This window comes from Symphodus melops (genome assembly GCF_947650265.1).
Source record: "Symphodus melops genome assembly, chromosome: 5".
NCBI lineage: Eukaryota > Metazoa > Chordata > Actinopteri > Labriformes > Labridae > Symphodus > Symphodus melops.
In genome coordinates, this window is record NC_136695.1 from 9,515,736 (window position 1) to 9,542,972 (window position 27,237).

The 27,237-nt window shown below is 40.7% G+C and overlaps 1 protein-coding gene across 1 annotated transcript in view; it reads right to left on the bottom strand.

Annotated features, from left to right (window-relative positions):
* oxr1a (oxidation resistance 1a) overlaps positions 1 to 27,237 on the bottom strand; it is a 105,202-nt gene that overhangs the window by 61,303 nt on the left and 16,662 nt on the right. Inside the window, exon 2 of the mRNA XM_079343449.1 lies at positions 7,688 to 7,881. Within this exon, the coding sequence (XP_079199575.1) occupies positions 7,688 to 7,881 (194 nt within the window). The remainder of the gene's footprint in view (positions 1 to 7,687; positions 7,882 to 27,237) is intronic.

Genomic DNA, 27,237 nt, shown 5'->3' on the forward strand with positions numbered 1-27,237 from the left:
CCTGAACCTCCACCAGATCCGTGTGCATTGCGGGACCGCTCTGTTGCATGACACTCACCAGCTGCGTTCTCCATTCGTAGCATGGAGATAAAAGCTGGAGTGCAGAAAGAAGGAAATCCCGCGATAATTTTACAGATTCACTCGCGACAAGATAATACTATGTATGTGGCATAAAACTCTATATAAACCTTATAAACACATAAACAAAGACACATACTGTCAATTTTCTGAACAGTTTTATTCTAAAAATAAAAATTTATAATATCGGTGTTTGACTTCCAGTCATGCTTTTTTTTTATCCGCTACATTGTTGTGTTGCGCTCTGACTCAGCAGGAACCTATGCCAGGATCCTGTTTGTGGATTTCAACTCTATTTTAAATACAATAATCCCATCCCTGCTCCAGAACAAGCTCTCCCAGCTGAAAGTGCCTGACTCCACCTGCCGGTGGATCACAGACTTCCTGTCATACAGTAGACAGTAGGTAAAGATGTGGAAACATGTCTCAGACAGTAAGACCATCAGTACTGACTCCCCCAAGGCTGTTATTTTACCTCTCCATGTACACTAACAGCTGCACCTCCAGTTACAGTCTGTCAAGCTCCTGAAGTTCACAGATGACACTACCCACATTGGACTTATCTCTGGTGGGGACAAGTCTGCCTGCAGGATAACCTAGAGTTTAATGCTCTTAAGACAGTGGAGATCCATCACATCAGTGATTCCACTGAGTCTACTGTGGAGTCTTTCCGCTTCCTGGAGATCACCATCACCCTGGACCTCAAGTTTGAGCTCAACATCAGCTCCCTCATCAAGACAGGACATCATAGTATGTATTTCCTGCAGCAGCTGAATAAATGAAACTACCAAAGACCATGATGGAACACTTCTACACTGCCGTCATTGAGTCCATCCTCTCCATCACAGACTAGTACACTGCAACCACAACAAAGGAAAAATGGAGGCAGCAGTGGATCATCCACTCTGCAGAAGGTTGGCTGAAATCTTGCATCAAATTCTGTCAATTAAGAGAGAAAGAATACTGACCCATCAATTACAACAGGGGTGGCTGTGGCTCTTTAATTGATTTAAAGAGAAGAAATACTTCTTAAAAGTGAAGGCCATGTACCAATAAACGTTATCCTTCTATTGGAAAAATAAGCATCAAGCAGGAAACGTCATTAGAGACACTCATAATTTATAGTAAGTTACACTATTTTTCTTTCCTTTTGTCAAAAACTCAAACTCATGGTTTGTTTTTGTAGGTCAAAAGAGGCATTAACAATAATTATTTTTTTTTTTTTTCTTCTTTCATTTTAACAGTAGCTTGAGATACTGAAAAAGACAGACAGCAAGTGGACTATGGCAGGTGCTTTATGGTGGTGTTTTGACGTTTGGTCTGACAGTAAAACACTGCTGCAACAATTCAACCCCCCTTATTGGGGGTTGAATTGTTGCAGCAGTGTTTGATGCTAGGACATCACTCTCAGGAGAGTTGTACAAGTTGGCTAGTTGTGATCAATGACCAGTGGTGTCCGAGCAGGCTATTATTAGCAACCCTTCCACTACCCCCTAAGATCATCCATCCTCTATCCACGCCAGGCTGTCTGAGACTGTCCAAGGAAGCTGGGTGGCCCCATGAACCAATGACCATTGCTTCGGAAAAAAAAAACATCTATGTGTTGGAGGGCTCATCGTTTTATGTTCCTGGGCCTATGACATTTGACTGTATGGTAGGGAGGAATTGGAAATTAAAGCAAAGTCAATATCGCTAATCCCTAATAGGGTAAAGGCTGATTCACACAGTCTGTTAGTGTGGCACATGCTGTCTTGAGTTATCTATATTTAATTTTCACAAGCCCTTTACAGGCTTGGATCACAACAGCCCAGTAACAAAGTTTAGCTGTCATTATGTCTTTGTACTTAAACATGGATCCGTAATATTGGTATTGCTGAAATGTAAGGGGCACAGTTTGTTTGCAGACATTACACATTGCCACCAACTTTCCCTAATTCCACCTCTGTTAGTATACCTCTGACGCTGTATCACATGTGGAATGATTTCACCCCACTAATTTGCCTCTTTTCATTATACATGACCCGTGAGATGTAATGTCCATAATATGTTGCACTGCCGAAGTGCTTGAGCGAAGCTCGTTACCTTGGAAGTAGGAACGCTCCAGCGCCCATACATTAATGCAAAAATGAAAGTACAAAGGTCTGCAATAGAAGCACACTGCTCAGGTGGGTAGTGTACTGCATGCTTTCCATGTGCTACTAAGTTTAATACTGATGGACAAACCCTGGATTAGCTATGTAGGTGTGGTTGTTTGAATTGAGCGAAGTGAAGAGCAAGAGGAGGAAATATAAAACTATAAAAACAGGAATACAGTGAGTATGACATTTTATGCTCAGTTAACAAGGCTGCATTTGCACCCACACCACAAAGTGCCACTCTCGCAGGCTGTCTCTCCTTCACTACAAGCCAAGCCCCAACCCTAGCCCTTCTGCCACTAGGCTTCTTAGTGGCAGTTTTCCAGAGCTCTGCCATCCAGTAAATGTCCAAAGCAATGACCCATGTGGTGAAATCTTGTCCTCTCGCTAGAAGGTTGGGTAATACCATAAACCCTGAAACACTTTTACAGCTTTCAATTTCAATTACAGAGAAAATAGAAGTGATAATTCCATTAAGGAAAAAGTAATATGTTCATTCTTGAACAGTTTTGATGTAAATAATGCCAAGGTCATTTTTATTGTGAATTTTTCAACATGTGCTGGACATATAGAAAAATCGAGAAAAAACAAAACAAAATGTTCCTCTGTGAGCCACATTGTAAACTACATAGGATGGGCAAAAAAGTTGTTGTGGAATTTTTCCCATTACCAAAGAGTGAAGATAAAGAGTGAGAAGATCTATTCAAAAAGGAAACCCAAGATCGATCTGGTCTCAATGAACATTTATTCGAAGGCAAGATAAGCGTTCGAAGACCCCTCTCTCACACGGTGAGGAGAGAAAGAGGCCCCGAGAAAAGGTAAACATGAAAACTTATACATTTCCATCACACTACCCAGAGCACTTCCCCATCACGCCACATAGAGCCACTGCCCACCTGGCAGGGCACAATCTATCCCCTAGTGTGAGAAAAGAGACTACATGACTATTCACCATCTCCCAAGGCTGAGAAGGAGATGGAGTCCAGTGAAAGAGTCTGGGTGACTCTTGCCACATGTACAGAGTGTGAGAAACAGAATCAAAAATGTGTCTTTTGAATGACCACCAATGTGAGTTAAAGATTTCTTTCTACTTTTGGATTATATTTAAAGAAATGTCATTTATTATTATTTGAACAATTGAACTACTTAATTTGAAGATTGTGCATATGATTTGTTTGAATAAATACTGTAATGAATTCTTTCTTTCTTTAGAACCATGGCAATCAACAGTACATCTATGAAGCGCAATTTATTTTACAAATAAAAGGATTCAACTGAACTAAAAATCTGTTTCCTGGTGGTGTGTGGCTCCTGTTTGAACTGTCAACCTACAGACCAGATCACATGTTACTGACATGGTCCGTACTGATAAACTGTGCTGATGCACTGTAAGTTAAAAGGGGCATGATGCATGTGGCGGCTGGTGCTACAGTGTGCTTGTAATGAAATGTATGTTTGTGTGTCTCACCGTACAATGCTCACAGTCATGACAGTAGAGAGAGGAGCAGTATAGCTGCAGCTCCATAAAACAAGCTGAATACTCATCGCATAGTTTTATTACTTTATAGTTAAACATTTACCCGCACTGTGGCGGATGTACTCACCAAACAGAAAATCAACCCACATTTGGCACTTGGCAAGTTTTTATTTTGTGTATATTAGTGTAACTGGAGACCTTTGAATCAATTTTTAACTGATACATTATTTTTTACATTCCTATCAAGTAATATAAATAGACATGGTATTTTATGTGGTCTCTGTGGATAAGCCCCGTTTGTCCTGGAGCAGTTTGAGGCCCTGTTTACACGGAGACGCTGTGACAGTAAACGAAACAGTTGAGTATCGGATTGGCCTTTTGTTCACACGGCGTCGGTGTTTCACAGGGGTGAAAATGCAAGCTTTTGAATTCGACTTCCAGAGTGGAGCGAAACGAATATGGGGGGCGTATCGCAGCCATGTGAACGAAACAGAGCGAACTCTCTGGCTGCAATGACCTCACCACAACTCCCCTCATACATTTGGACATGCGCAGGAGTCGAGGACAAACAAACAACAATGGCGGCAGATTCGCTTGTGCTATGTACTTCAGCAGCTATTCGCGTTGTATAAACAGAACCTTTATATGATACACTGTGTATGTCGCCGCCAAAAGAGCATCGAACACTTGCGGCAAATTGTTCAACCTTAACCCAAGCACAGGGCGACCATACGCATTTGGGTAAGACTTGGGAGAACTAGCTGCTAAAGAGGATGTTGTGGAGGAAGTGGTTGTACTGGTGAGTGCCGCGTTGTAAAGTTCCACTGCCCACTACTGGCCGGGCATGAGAACTACATCGTTTTCACTCAGGCAAGACTGCCGTGTAGACGGTCTGTGCTTCGAATCCGGAGTGGAGTCATTTTGATGCATTTCTGTCACAGCGTCTCCGTGTAAACGGGGCCTGAGTGCAGGCCATTGGGGGGGAGGGGGGGAATTGTGCTTAAGCACATTACGGGAAAACTTCATTAGTGAGTGCGTCCAAAGGGAGCTGCATGTGTGAATGCAAACAGCGTTGAATATGTTTTACTCTGTTCCTCCCAGTGAGCTGATGTGAGAATAACCAACAAGAAAGTGTTGTGGATGGGACATGATTAGACGGACACAAACCCAGAGGGAAGGACATACAGTACATGCAGCACAGCCATGTTCTTTTTGTCTTGCCTCAGGAGACCCCCTGCCCCCCCTTCTGTCCGACAGGATAAATCTCCCGCTATGAGGCGCATGTGTGAACCTCAGAATATCAGGAGGATTTTAGGGGAAGTCCCCTTTTGGAATTTAATTGAATTGAGAGTGACGATCCGCACCATGCCGTACTCAAACACGATTGCCACCCCACAACTGGCCAGCAGGGCCTGCGGTCACACTGCACCCGAACTAACCGTGCCCGAGTACGATTACCTCTTGCACATAACATCGTAATACAGCACATGCATACCTTTGTTATTATGAAGCATGCTCAGTTTACAAACAGGCAGACTTGAGAAAAATATAAAAAGGGAGGCCACAGTTGAATACGTCTCAACATCGGAGAAGAAAACAGAAAGCATGACAGCTACTTTACTGACTTATTTTGAGTCTTTTTAGTCAGATAACACCATAAAACTCTGGATTTCTTCATAATGAAGACTGTCAGTGTTGTGTACCCAAGCACGGAACGAAGCAGTCACAGTTGCAGAACAAACTGGACTTTAGGGCTGAAGCATGCTTGGACATGGTACTGACTGCCAGTGTGACCGTGCCCAAAGAGACTAAAGCTACATTCCCTCCTTTTCAGCCCATTTTGGACAAAATGTCCCACAAACTTTTTGATCCAGTGGACAACTTCTCTTCAAGGTACTAAATAGTTCCTACGGCCCTAGTTGCCAGCATTTCCCCTTCTGTATGAAGTCCCTGGATAATTATGCAAATCAGCGTGTTTTGCTTTACAAATACCTTCATTGATTAACAATAGAAAGTAGATGACTGCTGTGTGTAGTGTTTCATGAAAAGGAAAGATTACTTGATGGGTTGAATGTCCCTATAAATGTCCCTAAATCTGAATATAGACAGACTGGATAATATTAACGCAGCATATCACAGCTGTGGTTCTAATCTAACAGACAACACTGAGACTCTGTGCAGGCTGAAAGATATTAAATTTAATGATCATAGTGGAGCCATTATATACAGTATAACAGGTGTCATAAATTCCTTCCCACTTTAGTTATTCCTACACATGGTCTGGAGAATCGCGTCACCTTTACTTTTTGAATGTCAAACCCATTCAACTGTTAATCCCCAATTTCACCTAAATCCAAAGAAAAAGCTTTTTTAGAGAAAGTAACGATAAAAAAGGTTTTTTCATATTTTTCTTTATTTATGAAAAATATTTGCAATGAGCAGAGTCAGTATATAATATAATTCAGAGGTGATTGTAGTCGATTACTTGATGATTTGTTTGTCGAAGCATCGACTGTCAGTAGACTGCCAGTCTCACAGTCAATCATAAGAATTAATCCATTTTAGGCCGGTACGGTTCATATGCTTAACAACTGCTGAAACAGCAAACATTTAGAGTCGCTGCTAATTCAATGATAAATGCAAAATCCCAAAACAAATGCAAAGGCTGAAATGCACTGCAAATATGAAAACGGTGCTGAAGAAAAAAACGCGCTGCGAAGAGGCTGCAAGTGTAGCCTTTATCTGAAGAGCTCCAGGCTTCAGGGGTGCTCTGTGGAACCGTTCATTTACAGAGTACAAGAGACAGCTAGGTAAAGAGTTACGTTTAGATAGGGAAGTTGTATTGTTGAAAGACACAGAAAAACATCAGTGATAAAGAAACACGAAGGTTAAAGCCAGCCTGACCAAGATTTTGACATCAGGGATTAGACTGTCCAGTGTGGGTTAATTGGCTGAAGCTACGGGATGCCTGGATCTAAGTGCTAGCTCCGGGGCATATGAGCTCCAGCTACAATCTCTCAAACATCATGCTTTCACCATCCCCGTTGATAAAGCTCACGTTGAACTGGCTGTTTATCTCTTTGCTACAATTTAACATAACTCTCAGTCATCAAACAAATTTTACCCACCAAGAACCCCCTGCCCAGGGCCTGACAAGTTCAAAATCCTGGTGGTCTGAAGTCCCTTACTCATGCCTGGCAACCATACTGCAGCCGGGCATTTCTAAAAGTTGTGTGGTTTTTTTGTACATGTTATAAAGTCATGTTTTTGCACAATAGGCAGTAAGGGCATAGCCCCAGAGAAACTCTGCTCTGGTGGGGTTTACCAAGCAAGATTCAACTGAAAATATTCCTTCTCTCTCCTTTTAAAAAAAACAACAACAAAAAAACAGAATGTATGAAAAATATTGATAGTGAAATTCCATCTTATCTGCCGACAGAAGCAGCAAATACCAAGAGATGTCAGTCACAGGTTCATGCTCTGGATGACGTCGACTGAGACATGTTCCAATCCAGCTCGAGTGACGTAGACGAGTTTACGGAAGTTGTGACAGACTTCATAGTAACGCTAGCAGACAACATCATTCCCATGGTGTCTGTCAGGATTTTCCCGAACCAGAAGCCAAAGGTGGATAAATCTATTCACACTGCTGTTAACGAATGGACAGCTTCATACAACTCATCGCTTCTCACTGGCAGGACGGAGGCATACAAAGCGGCATCTTACAAACTGAAATGAGAAGTAAAGGATGCTAAGCGGAGGTACAGGGACAAAGTGGAATCACAGTTCCAGCAGCATGATTCAAGGAGCGTATGGCAAGTAGTGTAGACAATTAGTGACCACAGAAAAAGAGCCCATGTCTCGATGAATGCAGACGCTGCTCTGTCTGACGAACTTATGATTACACAAACTTTATGCGATGACCTTCACGTTTTTCCATGGACTTGTCTTTAAGTCATAAAGACAAGACATTTTAGTATCCAGTTGTGTTATTTACCTATGGTATAGCCTCTCTTCAGCTCACCACACTTGGGGCTCCGGTGGGAGTTGGTAGTGTTTTTTTCCTGCACGGCAAGAATGTTGGTTGTCTTGGCAACAGGATCAGCAGTCTTGTTAAGGGGTGAGGCTGGCACCAGAGTTGGGGAAAAACCTTGACTGGCAATATCCACAGACTGAGACTTCTTCTTCAGCCTGTGGGGGAAAACAAGTCACAAAAGCAGAACACATTACTGATAAATGCAAAATCCCAAAACAAATGCAAAGGCTGAAACGCACTGCAAATGTCCCTAAAAGTACATAGCAAAAGTTGCTATGTAAAGTGACAACTCCCAACTACTCCCATTTAAACACACTCATATGCTGCCGAAAAAGCAAAAGGAGCAATTCTGGGTTAAATTTCTTGCCCAAGGACACATCGGACATGTTGCTGCAGGGGCTTGGGATCAAACCACCAACCTTCCGGTTGGGAGACGACTAACTCTACTAGAGCTGAAACGATTCCTCGAATAACTCGAATAATTCGATTACAAAAATTCATCGAGGAATTTTCGCTGCCTCGAGGCTTCGTTAAGTTTTTTTTTTTTTGCGTCATCAAAACTTTGGTATGAGTATAAAACACGTTTAATGTAGCTGCAGCTACCTGCTCCTCTCTCTGACACACAGACACTTCAACACGCACACGCGAGCGAGCACACACACACACGCGGCGCGCCCCTTTTAACTTTTAGTCAGCACACAGTTGATCCGTGATCCATACGACCGAGTCGGGAACACGTGATCCGGTCAAACCGTCGGCTTTTCTCCGTTCACTCTCTCCGTGTTTGCAGCTAACATAACGATAGCAACGTCCTCACAGTCTCTGTCATAGACGCGTCTATGGTCTCTGTAGTCTGTGAGCGTGCTGAATGCACGCGCTGCAGGAGCAGACAGAGATACATTTTTAATAATATACAGGCTGATTATATGAAATGTCTGATGTCTTCAAAGCTAAATCAAGAGATAACTTGTTTGTGGAATAATAATTTAGCAAATATATATTTATAGTTTCTCAATCTCCTGATCTGACATAATGATTGATTCTGTGATTGATTCAACAGAACATAATGCTTTCTCAATTAAATGTACTGTAACAGATGTGTAGGCTACACAAAACACTATTTGTTATTTCAGCCATTAAAACATGTTTGGCCTGTATTTTTAATTTACCTGCCGCCTTGACCAGTGAATCAAAAAGTTTATTTGGGACCCTGTCAGTAATATGGTGAGTGTCAGCAGCTGTAGAGCAGAGGTGGTTGGCTGTAACAAGCAGGCGTTACCACGGTAACTGCAAAGAAGCAGGTTTGTAGGGATGACCCAAGACGAGTTAAAACTTAATTAAGCAAAAGTATTATTTATTCGATTACTCGATTAATCGACAGGATATTCGATAGAATACTCGATTACTAAAATATTCGATAGCTGCAGCTCTAAACTCTACCAACTGAGCCACAGCTGCCTGCCAATGAATAAATGAATAATGCTTTTTATCCTTATCTTTCCTGAATCTCCATCTATCTCAATTTGAACCGGTTGTGGAATTTTTTCCAATACCAAAGAGTGAAAAAGAGTGTGAAGACCTATTCAAAAAAGAACAATGAACAATAAACATTTATTCGAAGGCAGAATCAGCGTTCGAAGACCCCTCTCTCATACTGTGAGGAGAGAAAGAGGCCCTGAGAAAAGGCAAACTTGAATACTTATACATTTCCATCACACTACACAGGGCACTCCCCACCACCACATAGGGCCACTGCCCACTTGGCAGGGCACATTCTATCTCCTTGTGTGAGAAAAAGACCCTACATGACTATTTACCATCTCCCAAGGCTGAGAAGGCGATGGAATCTAGTGAGAAAGAGCCTGGGTGACTATTCCCACATGTACAGACAGTGAGAAATAGAATAAAGGGTGAGAAATGATGGAAAACAAAACACCGGATAGGCTGTGCATGTAGTATTCCAAGACATTTCAGATACATTTTATATTACAGATTATATGAGACCTTTGTACAACGCATATAGTACACAGAGTCAAATTTTCCATAACAAACCCCAACACAGTTTTGGCAGATGGCTGTGCAACATGAGTCTTGTTCTGCTCGAGGTTTCTGCCTCTTCAATCAATCAATCTTTATTTGTATAGCGTCAATTCATAGCAGATGTTATCTCGAGACACTTTACAAAAAGCAGGTAAAGGACCTTACTCTTAGTGTGTTAACATTAACAAAAGAGCAGGTAACAAGACCATGCTCATTGTTATGTTTACAAAAAGCAGGTAAGTAAGGTACTTATTAAAGGAAGACCTTACTCTTAAAGGCAGATTTTCCTTGCCAAGGCCAATCTGTGAATCAAAACATACCAGGGGAACTAATGTACTGCTTTACAGAAATGTTTCCTTAAATGTCTACAAATATACACTTAAACTAAACATGTTTAAATGGACAGCATTCTATTTGGAAAAATATGAATTTTAAATTTCCACTCAGTTATTTTTTCTTTTAAATGCTGCATGTAGTAGAAATGTTACAAAGCTCAACAAAGGTACATTTCGCTTTATATTTCAGATTTTGCTGATGAATATTCGAAGGACGATGTCTGTCTATCTGCCATTTTAAAGCTTAACAATGTTGTCTTCTTTCAACTTAAAAGTTTATGCTCTTGTGTTTTAAGATATTGCTGCAGTATATTTAAGTATTGTAAAATCAGCATTGTCCTTTGTTTACAAGCTGTGTGATGCATACATTTCGGCTGCCTCAGGCTCTGTACTGTGGTAACAATGTCCTAGCCTAGCTGTCAAGGTTCAGCTGTGTGAGCTCATATGTTACGCCGCACTGATGAACTCCAGAACAAGAATATACAAATGTGTCCCTTATTTTTTATTTCAAACACCGTCACAAGTTCACTTGTGCCCAAAAGTGGGACCATGCTCAGACGAGTTAACAGTATTGAACTTTCTAATTTCCCTGTGTACACTTAGTCAGCTAACCCTCAAGCTTCAATTTTCTCTGTGAACTTTAGATACAATGTTTAGCAACTTCTGATTGTCTTTGGTTTTAGTGGAGCAACAAATAAGTAAAGGGACACTAATGTCCTATAAGTTAATTAAAAAACGAGTAACAGTTAACCTTAATCATGTAATACTAAGTTTATTTCTATATAGCTGTACAAGTTGCCAGAACAATAAATGCAGTTCTTCAAAACATTGTACACAGCTACTTCTTTAGCACATTCAGAGTTTTTCTCTTAAATGTATTTTCTTGGTTTGTATTTTTTTTTTAACTTTGCATCGTTTATGTAGTCATTTAATCTATTTATCAAAAAAAATACAAATGCTCATTAATTAATATAAAAATGTATAACGTATATAACAGATTGTAGCAATAGGCAAATTTCCATTTGCAGTCCTTTTGCAGGTGCTGGTTGTCACTCATACAAATGTACATAATCACAATGGCAAGCAAAAACAAAACAAACAACCATTAATCATTAAACAACAACATAAACTGTTCATTAGGTAATAGAGGCACTTTGTTACAATGATATCAAGTGGCTGAGCAATGTTATACAACACAAAAGAGCATAAAGCGCTTAAAGTGCCTGCAACAGGATGTAAAGTGCTGAAATATTAAAGGGCAAAGTGAGTACTGTACATGATTATTGAGGTACTGATGTAAATTGCATAAAAAGTGCTGGTTTAATTTCACATTTCCCTATTGTTGTGAGCTGTTAATTGCATTTGTTATAACTATTTGCAGCACTTTCATATACAAGAGCAGTTAGTTAACTTCAGTAAAATAACATCTGGGCACAGTATGCACTTTTAGCCAAAGAAAAATACCAACAAGTATGTTTGGCCAATCTGGAGATGAAGAAGAGACTTCCAAAAATCACTGTCTTAGGTTTGACCACTTTGGCGTTTGAATGACTCATTTCACTTTAAAAAAAAAAAGGCTCCACCACAATGTGATATAAAAGGCCTCTATAAATCAGGGTTTCAAAGTTTGTGTCGTGTTATTAATCTAACAAAGGGGTGATGAGCGTGCCTAGGGGAATAAAAAGAAAATTTGGATCTTTAGGTCCTGACAGACATTTATAATTCATTTGCTCTGAAAAAGGAACAAAGAAAATGTGTCATCTGTAAGTTGAAAGCATTGTAAACACTTCGGTAAATGTCTGCCACAAGGTACCAATTACAATGTACCAAAAATGAATATATCATGCATCTGTCTCCCTTATCATTCTCTACCCTATGCATCCACAAGCCCACACTCAAAGCATGAGCCTCTGTACCAATGGCGCTTGTGTGATGTAAGTGAGGAGCGTGGCTTTTGAGGGAACGCAGAGAGGAGGGGAGGGCTGCAGATGGAGCACTGAGCAAATGTCACTTTCAAAATCATGCTAGTTTTTCAAAAATTAACAACCATGCCTTTAAACATCGATTAAAGGCCTGCTATACAAGCTATACACCAGAGGTAACTAAACGTGTGGAGCCAGCCGAGTCAGAACCATTTGGGCTAGTGGGAAAGACCAGCCCGGACAGCCAAGGCGAGGACGAGGTCTGGACCGTCTGGAGCATGGCCAACTTGGAGGTTATTTTGAAAGAGTTAATGGACTATCACTGTTAAAATTCAGAAAGCCTTAAGAAATCAAGGAGGATTAAAAATTAGCAAACAACAGAATAACTTAAGTCGAAAAACAGATCATGTAGCCGGAGGAGAGGATTTAGAACATAATGGAAGCTACACTGCAGCTTCCATTATGTATTATTGGGACTACATAAACTGTTTGAAACTTAAATGAAGGGGACGGATACAAAGGTAAAATATCAAGATTCGTGGAGGAAGGGACAGAGCCGTCTGTACTTCCTCAGAAAGCTGGGGTCCTTCAACATCTGCAAAAAGCTGCTGCAGATGTTCTACCAGTCTGTGGTGTCCAGTGTCCTCTTCTATGCCGTGGTGTGCTCGGGAGGTAGCTGCAAGAAGAGGCACGCCTGGACAGACTGGTGAGGAAGGCTGGCTCTGTGGTGGGTAAAGAGCTGGACTCACTGGTGACAGTGATAGAGAAGAGGACTCTGGACAAAATACTCTGCATCATGGATAACACCCACCACCCCCTGCACAGCACCTTCACTGGGCAGAGGAGCATATTCAGTGACAGACTGCCGTCACAGTCGTCTTCCACGGACAAACCTAAGAACTTTTTTGTCCTCCTGGCCATAAGACTGTACAACACCTCACTGTCACGGCAGGTGAGAAGCACACAGTGAATCCTGGACTAATTTTTATCTTATTTTTTTCTCACCTCTCATTGCACTGCTGACCTAAGAGTCAGCCTCCAGTTGGACACTTTAATGCATACTGATAGTCACCTCACTTAGCACTGGTCACTTTTATGATAATCACCATAATTATGTCTGATTTCACCCTATTGTATTGTTATGGTCCACCTTTATTGGTTGACATGATCACCCTAATCAGGTCTGGTTTCAGTCTATTGTCTTTGACACTTAATGCTAATCTGCTCCTTTAACAGTTGGGCACTTTAAAGATTATCACCTTAATCACTCCTTGTTTCACCTTGTTGTTTTGGACACTTAATGCTGGTCTCACCTTATTATTTTTGATACGCAATGCTAATCATTGCTCATTTATTTTGCTGGTTACTCTAATGACCCAACCTGCACTTTAATCTGCATCCCTAACTGTATGCATTGACTGTTTAATGTCTGTTCTCACACCTCTGGCACTATCTCCACCTCAAACACCACTGTCCATGCACAAACAACACAAACTTCTAGAAGGTTAGCACTTTGGTTCTGCGGCTCTTTAACTGTTTACGGTTCTCTTTTAATTAGCACGTGTTCTCTCCTTCACAGGTATGTACATTTATGTTACATAAGCATAAGTCTAGTTTTAATTGCACAGGTTTAATCTGTAATTATGTTGACGAGGTTTACTCTCAGTCACATAGGGGGCTGCTAAATCTCGTTTCGGGCTTGTTGTATACAGAAGGGAGCGGTTGTGTATTATAACTAATATCTTGTGTCCTGCATGTCTTGCATACTGCTGCTGGATGCTTTGAATTTCCCTTGGGATAAAGTGTCTATCTATCCATCTATCTACCTTCAATTATTTGTTATGTTTTATTAGCGAAACATTAAAATGTATTCTTCTCTCCAGAATGAGACGCTCTCGTTGGTGCCGTCATTTTTGTTTTACGTCACTTGGCTGAGTCTGTGCCTGCGCAGGTGTTGGCAGCTGTCCGAACCCAGGGTAATGCGTATACATGCCATCGTATCCCGTTTTCTTTCGGAGTTCTCCAGGTAGCAAAATTGGGTTTCTCAAAACCGTTTCTGAAATCAGGACATGATGTTTAAATGCACAAATACCAAAACCCCCAATAAAAACCGGGATACTCACGTCCATGTAAACGGACTCAGTGTTGTAAGACTTATGCAGACCACAAACAAAGACCAGGATGGATTATTTTAAGTTGTATAGTTCGATAGATAGGCACTCAGATTATCCAAATAATCAATAAATCAAAAACACAGTAAAAGTCGAGTTTTCATATGTTCCCTTTAAGAAAGAGATAATCATATAATTGGTGATTTCAAGACCTTAACCATCAATCCCGCTGCATATTTTCCTTTACAGTAGATGGTACAGTCAAGTAGATGGACTTGAGCTTATTTAGCGCTTTTCTAGTCTTCTGACGACTCAAAGCACTTTGACATCGTATGTCACGCCTACCCATTCACACACTGATGGCATAGTTAGACTGACTGTCTGAGTTCTGTTTTAGGTCCTTTACTTTGGCGGTTCTGTGCATTTTTTTTACAATGCTGAAGGAGGGATGGGGATTTTTATATGCCATTCATAGATCAAAAATTAAGAGAAGAATGTAAACTCGTGAAGTAGCTCACCATCTATTGAATGGTTGATTTTCACTAATTTCCAATGCCATTCAGATTACATGCACAGTAAAACAAATGAAATAACACACTTAGAATCAATTAGATTTAGAACCTTGTATTTATTCATGTTTTATTTTCTCTGATAACTTGCTGCTGTAATACAACAATTCCCCAGTCTGGGATCAATATCAATCTATCTACTCTATCTATTGTATCTACTCAATCTATCTGTCTGTCTGTCTATCTGAGGCTTTTTTTTAAGGCATAGCAGATTTCATATTGATTTGAAAGTACAGAATCAACTGTTAATGGGCAGCAAATTAGAAGTCTTGTTTCTATGTGAGTTCTCCAGAATATTTCTGCTTTTGAAGAGGAGCGAGTGATACAATCTAAACAGTACTTTGATTTAGTTCTTCTAATAGCTGATATACATTTATTCCTAAATAGTACAGTCAGTGTTGACAGTCTCCTGATCGCCTAGCACAAGACCAGGCTCTGCTCCAGTCACTGAACAAAGCTAACAGCTCTTGTGAAAACCAGGGTATGATCCTATCTTTTATGTGTCTCTTCACAGGAGCATATTTATCTACAAAGAAATAAAAGTACCTGTTAAAAGGTGCTATTTAACAATTTTTTTTTAAATTATGGAGGTCTATACACACCTATCACCACCAAAGAGGATGGCCCCAACAAGAACTTTAAAACATTACATTCAGAACATTTAGGCCTGTTGACCAAATCCAAAAGAGATGAGCCAGTTTTTACATAAACTGTTCTACCTCCTCTCCCAACTCGGTCCACTCTAAACAAAGTGTAGCCTATCACAGGCACATTACAGTCTTTTCTTTAGCCATGTTTCACTTAAAACAAACATGTCAGGATTGTATTGTAAAGCTCAGCCCCACCTATTAGCGTCAGAAAGAACTGTGCAAACAAATCAAGTTATCATTATTTGTTACATATGTCATAAGTTATTAGCTATGATAAGCATGTTCGTCATTTGCATCGGATTTTTTCTTTATTTCATTTTTAACTAAAAATAAAGTTTAAATACTCCGGTTTGTGTCTGCAGTCGAACTACGCTGGCCGGAGGGGCAAACTCGGGCCAGCCCGTCCGGCACAGTGCAATGTGTATTGCACGGGGGAAAGTGCTAATACGCATGCGCAGAGTGTTTGTCTATGTAATGTAAATCTGATTAAAAATATGACAAGTGGGGCTTACAGATCGTAGCCCCACTGAAACGTCTTGCGTTCTTTTAGATTTTATTGGCTGATTATTCAGAAGGGACTGGCTGATTGGCTGTCTGTCTGTGACTGTATCGACGAATTACTCCGCAAGCGGGAGGATTTAAAAGCTAGCAAAGTTGTGAAGATAAATAAAGTGGTTTTACTTATTGGAGCACAGTTTTGAAACCGTGAATGCAGGAGAAGTTGGAGGTAAAGTGTAATGGAGCGTTCCAACCAATGGATATTGTCATCACCGAAACTGCCGGTAAAACAAATTGCGGATTTAATGTGGATTGGTTCTCAAAGGAAAAGTGGCTAACAGTTACCACCGAGAAGAAGGCACTCTTCTGTTTTTCGTGTTTGCTATTCGGCGAGGATGGAGTTCAAAGATTTGAAACATCTTTCTGAAAGGATCTCAAAACATGAGAGCAGCGGGAGTGAAACTGGGATTACTTGGAACAGTACAGCGTTTTCCACAACCAACTGTTTTCCATAAGCAGCTCAGAAAGTAGTAAGTGAAGCATAGAACTGCTCATAGAAAGTGAAACCAAAATAGAGCCATGGGATAGGTTTTAGGTGAAGCTACATCACATTTTCCATGTGTTTCTAATATAAATAGGACACTTATTTTTAACATGTATAATATATAAAACACAGAGTAAAAAGTAAAAGACCAGTGTCTGTCAGACAGTGGCTTTTGACAGCGTTGACAGGCGATCCTTTGAGCAGCATAACGAAAGGTGGAGGAGAACAGGTATGTGCTCAGTCGGATAATCACATGTATTAAACTTTGTACATTGTGGGGCCATGACGAGTTGGCGGACAGGCCTTTTCCGTTGTATTTTTGAGACCATGAGTGAGGGCAATTGGAGGCTTCAGAGGCAGAATGATGCTCAGCCCATATTTAAAGGGACATCCAGCACCATTCAAAATAAACTGTTACACTGCATGTATTAAGTGTACAGGGAGGAGATAGTCAAACAAATGGGCGAGACATCCTTTGTGCTGTACAGACTGACGAGACAACTGATGAGATGTGTCAGAGAAAGAGTGTGTATATGAGGGTGTGTGTGTGTGTGTGTGTGTGTGTGTGTGTGTGAGAGTGTGTTTGTGTAGGAATGTAAGATTTGAAAAGGCACTCGGCATAGTTTTTTTTTTTAGACCATAAATGACCCATTGACATGTGTGAAATTAAAAAAGGTCCATCAGTCCAGAGAGTAATGTCAATTTCCTTGTTTATCTTATCATAAAGCGGTTGTGCCCCACCAATTTTTCACACACAGAAACGCCACCGCAATCAAATATCTGCATTTGGCTCCTAATATTCAAATTAAATTTTCGTAGGCCTTTTCTGCCTTTGAAGTTGTCTGGATTAAGTGGGAGTCTTGGAAAAGGAACAGGAGAGGCAGTACAAGGCAGCAAGGGAGTCATTACTTTATTTGAAGTTTTTACATAAGGAGTGGCATATCATGTTGAGCTTGGTTAGTGTTTTTTTACCATCTTAGGGCCTTTCCTGATTACAAGTGGAATATTGATATGGGTGAGATCATACGAGGAAATATAGTGTAATGGACTAAGACAGTTTAATGCTCTGAAATTAAACTGGAACCAGAATTATTGGCACTTCACCCCATGGGACATCAATCAGTGATTGATTTTGAAAACTGGAAGCATGGGATTAAGAAGTCACGGTGTAAAATATACTACATACAGCATTTGTGTGCCGTTCTAATAAGGATGGAGACCATCAAGTCTTAAAAGAGAAGACTGTTCCCAGAAGAGGTTAAAATTGTCAATAAAACACAGTTTAGATGAGTGCATTGTGATTACAGCCTGGTGTAGTCTGCTAAAACTCTCACAGTCCCTGTTGACCATCGGTCACAAGTGTAGATGTTTACGTGGTATGACAACAGTACCAGCATGCACAACAATTGTGGAGTGTAAACAAACTGGGAAGCTATGCAATAATACCAGTAGCCTTCCCTCCTGGGAAGCAATGAGTCACCGCCAACTTGTCCACGTCCTGGGGTCGATGTTCAGGGGAGAAGATGGCAGATAAGAGGTACTTTGAATTACTTTTCTGTTATACTCTCTGCTTTGCTTCTTGTTGATCACAATTGGAATTATTGGAATTGAGGGTTATAATGTCTAGGACTGATCAACCTTGTAGGGAATGAGGTCTTGCCATTTTTGTTAAAAGTAAGTTTCCTGTGAAAGTCTTTGTCTCCAATCACTGAGTCAGCAATTTAGATTACTGGCTCTTGATCTTGAGGTTTCAAAAAAGGCTTACACAATTACTGTTGTAGGCTTCTAAAACTTCTTCAGCAGTCAGTGATGCACTTCCTTCCTGAATAAACCGCATATCAAACTTAAATAATAATGAAACCGTTGTAACTTATTTTAATCACACTAGTTATTTGTTATTGGATGACTTTTGTTAGTGTCTGATGACTGTAAGGCACAATGTCACTCAATTATTTTTTTCCCAGATTGTTGATAAGCCAACTCAACCCAATCTAAAATGTCTTGATAAATCATCATTGCTTGATCTTATTTTAACTAATGTTCCTCATAAATAATTTCCTGGGGCCATCTTTGCAACGATAGCAGTGACCACTGTGCTATTGTCAGAGTCAGAAACAAGATTTGCTAAAGCAAAAAGCAGGCAGAAGAAATTTTGAACCTTATTTTTGAAAGTTAGCTGTTGATTTTATTGAATCACCTTCAAAGGCTGGTTCACATGGCAGGATTTTAACATTGTCAGCTGATTTAACCAACCTTATAGACCACACATGGCGATAAATCAGAGGTTTGACAGTTTTGGTCGTAAAGTGTGTGGTGTGTGGCCACTCAGCAACATCAACACACCACACGAACAGATTTCACTCGCGACCATCCACCGATCAGAAGGGAAATCTCGCAAAACCTCTGGAGATCAAACGTGTTTTGATTTTTGGATTCTCCCGGCACTTCCTCGCCTTTACGTCACCTCGCTTTCCGATTGGCTCCGCATAACAGTCAACAGGCTTGTGCTCATTTTAACCTCGGGGGACACCATACACAATGAGAAATCGGGCCAAAACAATCCAGTATGTTGAATAGCTCTGATTTGAGATTGGAACGGTCCCGACATCCTTCGGAACAGATGAGAGCAGTCTAAACAAACCACATATGGCAGGATTATTTTATGATGATCGGGGCGTCTTTAAGATTATCTGAAGGGGAGAATCTGGTCCAAAATTGGCCTAATTATCCTGCCGTGTGTGAACCAGCCTGAACTTATCATTGTAATCTTTCCTGGGTCTCCAATAAAAGGTCTTGGGTTTGGAAATCTGCCCTTTTCTCCTTGTTAAAAGACAACTGGCAGATTTAAAAACTTTTCGTCTTGGCTAGACTCTATGTGTCTTGTGAGTGACCAACTTAAAGAGTTTCTGTTGAAATATTTCAGTCAAATAAAAACACTATACAACAACAGTGACTCTTAAAGTAGTCAGCGATTATGTTGATTTCTTGGACAATAAGGAAAACCAAGCAGCCCTTTTTATCGACTTGTTGAAGGTCTTCGATACTGTTGACCATGCAATAATGAAATGTAGACTGCACACTTTGACTGTCTAATCAATGTATATGTTGATTTGTATGTTATTTATCAAACATTAAAATGTGTGCAGGTTAAAAGGCATTACTTACAGACCTTTTAAAGAATAAAATGGTGTGCCACATAGTTCACTCTTGGGGCCCTGTTATTTACATTTTATATTAACAGTATTGGTCAGTATGCAAACAATGCTGTTATTTATTGCTCCGCTTCTACACAGCATCAGGCTCTCTGTCAGTTACAAGAGGCCTATTACCCTGTATAGGTCACTCTTCAAGAGTTAAAAATTATTTTGAATCCTGACAAAAAACTGAACTCATGATGTTTTCCATTTCAAAGAAAAAGCCACTAATCCACCCTTCTATTGTTACATCTCAAGGTGGTGTGATTAGGTCTGCATCATCTTTTAAATACCTTGGATTCTTATTTGATGATTCTCTGTCTTTCAAAAATCATATTCCAGCTAGGTTTTATATTCCTCTTTTATAAAGTGTCATTTGCTTTTACTACAAAAAAACCCCAAAAACTATCATGCCCCTGATTGATTACAGTAATGTTTTTTTCTTAACAAAATCTTTGGATGCTGGAGATCATCACTATGGTTCATAACAAATCTTAAGGCCCTGACTCATCATTGTATACGGTTTGATTAAGCTGGCTGGCTTGCATTGTGCAGACAAAGTCTAGCTTGTTCTTATTTATAAGGCTATACTTAGTTTGTTTACCTCATACTTGTGTGATTGTATTCACACAAGAATTGAAACGCACAGTTTTTGCTCTGCAACACAGTCACAAAACTAGTAGTTATAATTTCCCGAAGTGCATCTTGAAAAGGGATAAGGAATTTCAGGTGCTCTCGTGGCTTTGAATCTCCTGCAGGTTGATCTATGTCTGGGGAGTGTTATGGAAAATTTTATGTGTACTATATGCGTTGTACGAAGGTCTCATAGAATCTGTCATATAAAATGCATCTGAAATGTCTTAGAATACTACATGCTCAGCCTATTGGGTGTTTTATTTTCCATCATTTTGTTCCCTTTATTCTGTTTCTCACACTCTGTACATGTGGGAAGAGTCACCCAGACTCTTTCACTGGACTCCATCTCCTTCTCTGCCTTGGGAGATGGTAAATAGTCATGTAGTCTCTTTTCTCACACTAGGGGATAGATTGTGCCCTGCCAGGTGGGCAGTGGCTCTATGTGGCGTGATGGGGAAGTGCTCTGGGTAGTGTGATGGAAGTGTACAGTATAAGTTTTCATGTTTACCTTTTCTCTGGGCCTCTTTCTCTCCTCACCGTGTGAGAGAGGGGTCTTCAAACGCTTATCTTGCCTTCGAATAAATGTTCATTGAGACCAGATCGATCTTGGGGTTCTTTTTTGAATAGATCTTCTCACTCTTTATTTTCACTCTTTGGTAATGGAAACAATTCCACAACAGGAGCTAGACATCTTTGTGGCTCAGGACATGTAGATCTGTGTTTTATGTCTGTGACTTGTTTATCGTGCTGCTGCCCCTCTTGGTCAGGACGCTATTGTAATAGAGATTTTTAATGTCACAGACGTTCTTCTGAAAAATAAATAAATAAAAAAATCTGTGCTCATCCTTTTAACAGTTGAGGAAACTGAACATAGCAATACATTTTAAATCAACTGTTTTCCACAAGCAGCTCAGAAAGTAGTAAGTGAAGCATAGAACTGCTCATAGAGAGTGAAACCAAAATAGAGCCATGGGATAGGTTTTAGGTGAAGGTACATCACATTTTCCATGTGTTTCTAATATAAATAGGACACTTATTTTTAACATGTATAATATATAAAACCGAGTAAAAAGTAAAAGACCAGTGTCTGTCAAACAGTGGCTTTTGTCAACACACTGTTGTCATAGAGACAGGATGGACGTGCAGTGCTTGTCTTCTCAGCTAACAACCGCTTTTTTGCAAACACTTCAGAGTGCACAGCCAGCCCTTTTCTGCCTGGGAAAAATGCTAGGTGGACACAGTGATAGTCATAACAAACTGTTTAAAAAGTACCAGACTATTTGCTTTAAGGCATAGAGAGTTTGAGTGATACACGGCTTGAACCTCAAACCAGGACTTAATAAATGTCAAGAGACAAAACATCAGTTGGAAAATAAGAGTTAATTTAGCAGATCTTCCCTCTGCTGTACAATGGGGGGAAAACAGACCCGTCGGCAGTATTTTTGCTCTAGCTGCAGGATCTGCACCTTTGACAGCAGCACACAAGAGTTATTTCTGCTGTTTTGTTGCTGTAGCGTTAAAATTAGTCATTATTTTTAATATTTGGGTGCAGTACAGTAGGTAGGCTAAAAAAACATTTGCCGTCAGGTGGAACAGATTGGCTGTCGGCCAGGTGAGTGTGGGGCTAAAAAAAAAAAAAAAAATGAATATAATTTTTTTGGGGTGTGCCAGCTGCTACTTTGGGTGGCACCGGCACACCAGTAGCTATGCCACTGCAACGACCTGTGTTTATGCAAGTAAATGAGGTTCTTCAATGCATACAGAAGCTGAGTAAAAAGGGCTGGGCCTTACCACTCTCTGCCTTCTTTCAGACAATAGGAGCCTTACATTGCCCTTGCTAAATGTCAGAGCAGCAATTCTTAGTCAATGGTTAATGTGTCACTGGCAAATGAGGCTTTAAGTGCTGTGGATCAAAGTGGTAAGAGTAGCTGTGAAAGGCTAGAAAGAAAGACGGACCGACAGAATAAGAAAAAGAAAGAGACAGCAATGGCTTAACTCTGTTCTTCACTGCTCCTATGGATAAGGAAGTCTGCCCTGAATCTCAGAGCTTGGTTCAGTTCTTTATTCAATAATTGCATTTCCATAGCTAAATCAGTGGTAGGATTCAAAACCATGCAAGTCTCGATGGTACAAGTTTCCCTTTCCAGTTCATGAGTATGTTTCAATTTAGATGTAAATAAGAAGAGAATCCTATTGTTTTGTCCCTAATAAACCCCTTTACTGCATCCTAAAGAACAATAGGGTCATGCACTGATGGTTTGTTAATAGTTAGGGCCAGATTTTATATCTCTCTTGCCTTCCCTAGCAGTATTGACATCTCCAGACAAAATACCTTTTACCTCATACTCTACAACTGCGATGCTTATGATACCAAACTCTTTGTCATTTCCGACAGATGTCAAATTTCAGACTTTGTCTGAAACTTTACTGTCTGATGATAAAGTCCTATAAATCAAATCAATGACAGTACAGTCTCAGCAAGAATTCTGCCTTGCTGACATGGAAGCATGAACGCCACCTTCAGCTCAACCTCAGAAGTCTGCCTGGAACCTATGTATCACGACTGAACATCAGCTAACATTTAACCTTCAAGTGACCTTGATTGCCCTGTCAGGTCTATTTGCCCTGTACCTGTCAGAGCACAAAGATTTTTTCAATGACTCAAAGGGCCATTTATTAAGGCTGATCAGGCCACTTGCAATAACACTATAATATTAAAAACAAAATGTCATTTTCATTCAAAACAACAAAAATACTAAAATAAAATGTTATTTCCATTTTTGTTGTATCATATGGGCCTGATTAATTAAAGGTTTGCGTGTCTTATGTATGCCAACTGATCGACAAACAGCGTGCAGTGAAGCATGTATTGTCCATTAGTACGTTTGCCTTAATGAATATGCAATATGGGGTGTTTCTGCCCCAGTGTCCAAAATACTGGGAGGAGAAAATGCAAAGAAGAAGTGCACGCATAGTGATTTACCAGGCATGGCAAAAACTGCAGTGATTATGACGGGATCTGAATTTGACACCTTTGAAAAGAACGTGCTAATTCAGGAGCCCAGTGTTACGGCCAACAGGCTGCAGTTAGGAGAAGACAAAGGCACAATAAATGAAGGGTAAAGATAATGTTTTGCCCCTCACAGGTTAATATGTTTTGAATGATAGAAACTTAAACTTAAATGATGCACATTTATTTTTATTTGTTTTTCAATAATAGTGAACAAAGAAAAACACCATACCTGTGTCCCATTCCAGAGGTTGCAGCCTTCGTGGGCTGCATTTTAAGACCGATTACGTCACACCGGCGCGACAAGTGCTGTCCCAATTCAGCGGCTCCTTCGAATGCAGCCGAGAAATGCAGCCTACCTTTCCCCGATTTTTGAGGCTTCAATGGTTGGATCCTTTGCAGCCTTCCCTTCCCAAGATGCATTGCGCACAACGGTAAACAACAATGGCATCCACGGCAGACCCAACCCAGACCTCCGCAGCTGATACGAATTTTACTTTTAAATGCAAGTATTGGGTTTTATTTCTGTCCAATAGTTAACGACACCCATGTTTGAATGTTAAATGGTGATAAAGTATGATGATGAAAAGCACACGTAAAGCACACGTCGGCGCATATAATTCTCCCTCTCTCTCTTTTTCAGAATCATAAAAAACTGTACTATCAAAATAAATAAATTCATTATATCTCGTGGCTCCATTGTAAATATAAAATAAATATAAAAATTAGGTGTTTGCGGTTGAGTTGTGTTGATAAAACGGTGCAATAAAAAAACGGACACTCTCAGGGTTGCTAGGAGACCGAACAGTTGGTGACGCAAGTAGGAAGACCAGACCGTCTCATTTCGGAGACCGCGTGGATCAGCCTTCGCGGTCCACGGAGGACGTACCTTCGTGGACCGCGAAGGCCACGCCCTCCGCTGCAACCTCTGGAATGGGACACAGCTCATGAAGCTAATACAACATGACATTTTAAACTTGACATTTCCTTTTTCTTGTGTTGCACGTCTCTCACCATCTCATCCTGTCTGGTGCGCTTCTCTATCCATCATGCTCGTCTCCTCTCTCTACCTGGCCTGCTGCATTGATGCTGTAAGACGCTTGGATTGGGGGACCTCACCACTGCTAATACCTCTTTCAAGGGCTTATCTAGCCGGTCTCACACTGCACTGGCCAGCTGATGTTGCGCAACAATGGCCCGAGTGACGCGACTGAGCGTCTGTGCCCCAGAGGACACAGATCATCATCATTCAAGCAAGTTTTCTTAGATCACCTGTAAAACACCCACAAACCAAACATCTTTTGGAGTGAACACGCAATTTAGATGGTTAATCTTTAATTGGCGTTTCAGTAAATCAGGCCCTTACAGCCAGCAAAACGTCAATATGCCAACTGCTCCAAAAACAAAACTGAAAGTTAAAACTGCGCTTACAGCAGTGAGTGACCCAGTAACAGTCTATCCATGTATAGTTGTTGTCATGGAGAACAGTCCCTATATACAAATTTCCCCCATTATCCTTATACGTGCCACATGACCCAACCAAAACACAGTGAAGGAATAACAGTTCGGATTAAGCATATTAAGGACCACAGGCCTATGGCAACTCCTTTCTGAATGCAGATGATCCCAAATGCAGCAGCGTGACTGGTCTTCAACATACCAAAAACAAGATGTCACTCAAATTAAAAAAGTATTTTCAGGACACCAACAAAAAACAGCTCCTCTTTGCCTAAACTCTATCATCCAGGTGTAAACTCCCTAACATCCGCTAAGCCCTGCCAATGAAAGGCATCTAATCCAACCATCAGGGCGCGGTCACATTGGTCATCTGTACCGTTCCCAAGCACACTTCAATCCAATAGTGCAGTTTGTTTGGTCAGTGTGACTGTCTGCTTCCTTGGCTTTGGCACACTTCAGAGGGGTGGGATTCGCCACAGTACACTTTGTGCACGAGCAAGTACACACCACTGACAGCCTTCATTAAGGAGAAATCCAGAGTTTTAAGGCCGTATCTGACCTAAATGACTCAAAATAAATCACAAAAAAGTGATAAATTAGCTGTCAAGTTTGCCAGATTTTTCTCCGATTTGCAAATGCAGACTTGACATCTCCTTTATTGTGTTAATTAATTTATGGCAGTAGCTGATTAAAACTCCTCAAAATAAGCCGCGAGGTCAGTAAAGTTGCTGTGATGCTCTGTTCTCCAATGTTTAATTTTGTTTTCCATTTGTAAACCGTACACGCTTCATAATAGCTCAGGCACGACGAGTCCTGCTGCATTCCCCCACTGGCTATGCTGGCCAGTTGGGTAATGGCGCAGCAGGGGGCCAATTGTGCTCGAGTATGGCAAGGTATGGATTGCAAGTTTGACCATGCCCTTAGTCTCCAGCTAGATTCTTCATACAATCCGGAGGAACGAAATATCAAACTCAAATAGATCTGCATTGACCCTTTTCACCCTTAAGAAAAATACCGTAAATTCCGTACTATTGAGCGCACCTGGATATAAGCCGCACCGGCTAAAAATAAGTAAATAAATGTATTTGTACATATATAAGCCGCACTTGATTATAAGCCGCAGGTGTCCACGTTATAACAAGAGCTATTTACACAGACGTAGGCTACCGGTAACATCCGCAAATACTGTAGCGTCCGTACGGACGTTAAAGGACGACGAGAGCGTTCAAATAATAACTTTTAATAACCCGATCACTGTCGGCCGTGACCACGCCGTTTACAGCCGAGAGCAACACATAACTTGCCGTAACAATCCAACTCTCTCCCCCAGCGTTCTCTCATACAGCCACTCAACACGTTCTCGCTGGTGCATTCACTGACTCTCCACATAATCGGAATTATGAACACATTATCAACTACTGACTTTACAACATGAACCATTACAATACGAAGCCTAGCCGACGGTGTCTGTAACACGGCTGATGAAAAAGATGACCGTAATATATTTCACAAGAAAAAGTCCATCCATTCACTGCCTCAGAATGACTTCATTACTCACTTCCTCAGTCTCTGTTGTCGCTGTCAGTGTCATCTTAACGTGCAGCAGCTCTGTTAGCTTCTTTGACAGCCAGCTCGATCGCCTTTAACTTGAAAGCTGCATCATATGTATTTCTCCGTGTGTTTTCCATCATGAGGGTGCGTGCATGAAGCGCAAAATGACTGATATTAAGATCCGACGTGACGAAGTCAAATGTTTTTGCGGCAGAAGCTCATTGTCCCCCATAAAAAATCCATGCATTAGCCGCACCGGAGTAGAAGCCGCAGTGCTCGAAGTGTGAGAAAAAAGTAGCGGCTTATAGTCCGGAATTTACGGTAATTTGACTGCATATTGAAAAACATTTTCCCAGTCTGTTATTGTTTTTTTAGTGTCCTCTCTTTCCTTACAGAGGGGAGGGAGGAAGAAGAGAGAGTACGGAGGGTCTTTTATAATATAGTTGGCTCCCCTCTGGATAAGCCAATGTACAAGTCACTGAGCGCTGGTAATGAGGAGGTTTGGTCTCCCATCTTGACATTATTGATGAGGACATATTAAGTTAAATCATACCAACAAAAAAAGTGCTCCGTCTGTGCAATGATTGTCAGCATCTGTATCCAATTGGATAATATAGTCTGGTAAATGAATTGAAAAAAGGACTTTCTTTGTCATCAGAAATAGAAGCTCAATCATAAACAGCCTCTGGCAACATGTCCACCTCTCTGTTACTGCAGTCTTTCACTGCTCTCCTCCTTCTTGTTGCTAGCCTCTGTCCTGCTCTCCTGCTCTCATTTGCTGCAGCCAGCATCAGGAAGCAACATGATTGGTCAGGAGAAGTATTGGGTGCAACGTCATGCAACTGTGGGCTTGTGATAGTGCAAAATCAAAGACATGTTCCAAGTATTGTTGTTTATCAGCACGTGTTCAGTGAATGTTTTTTTTTTCATTATTATTATTGCAAGAGAACACAAAAGGGGTCGGCAAGACAGTAGGAAAGAAGAAAGTATTAA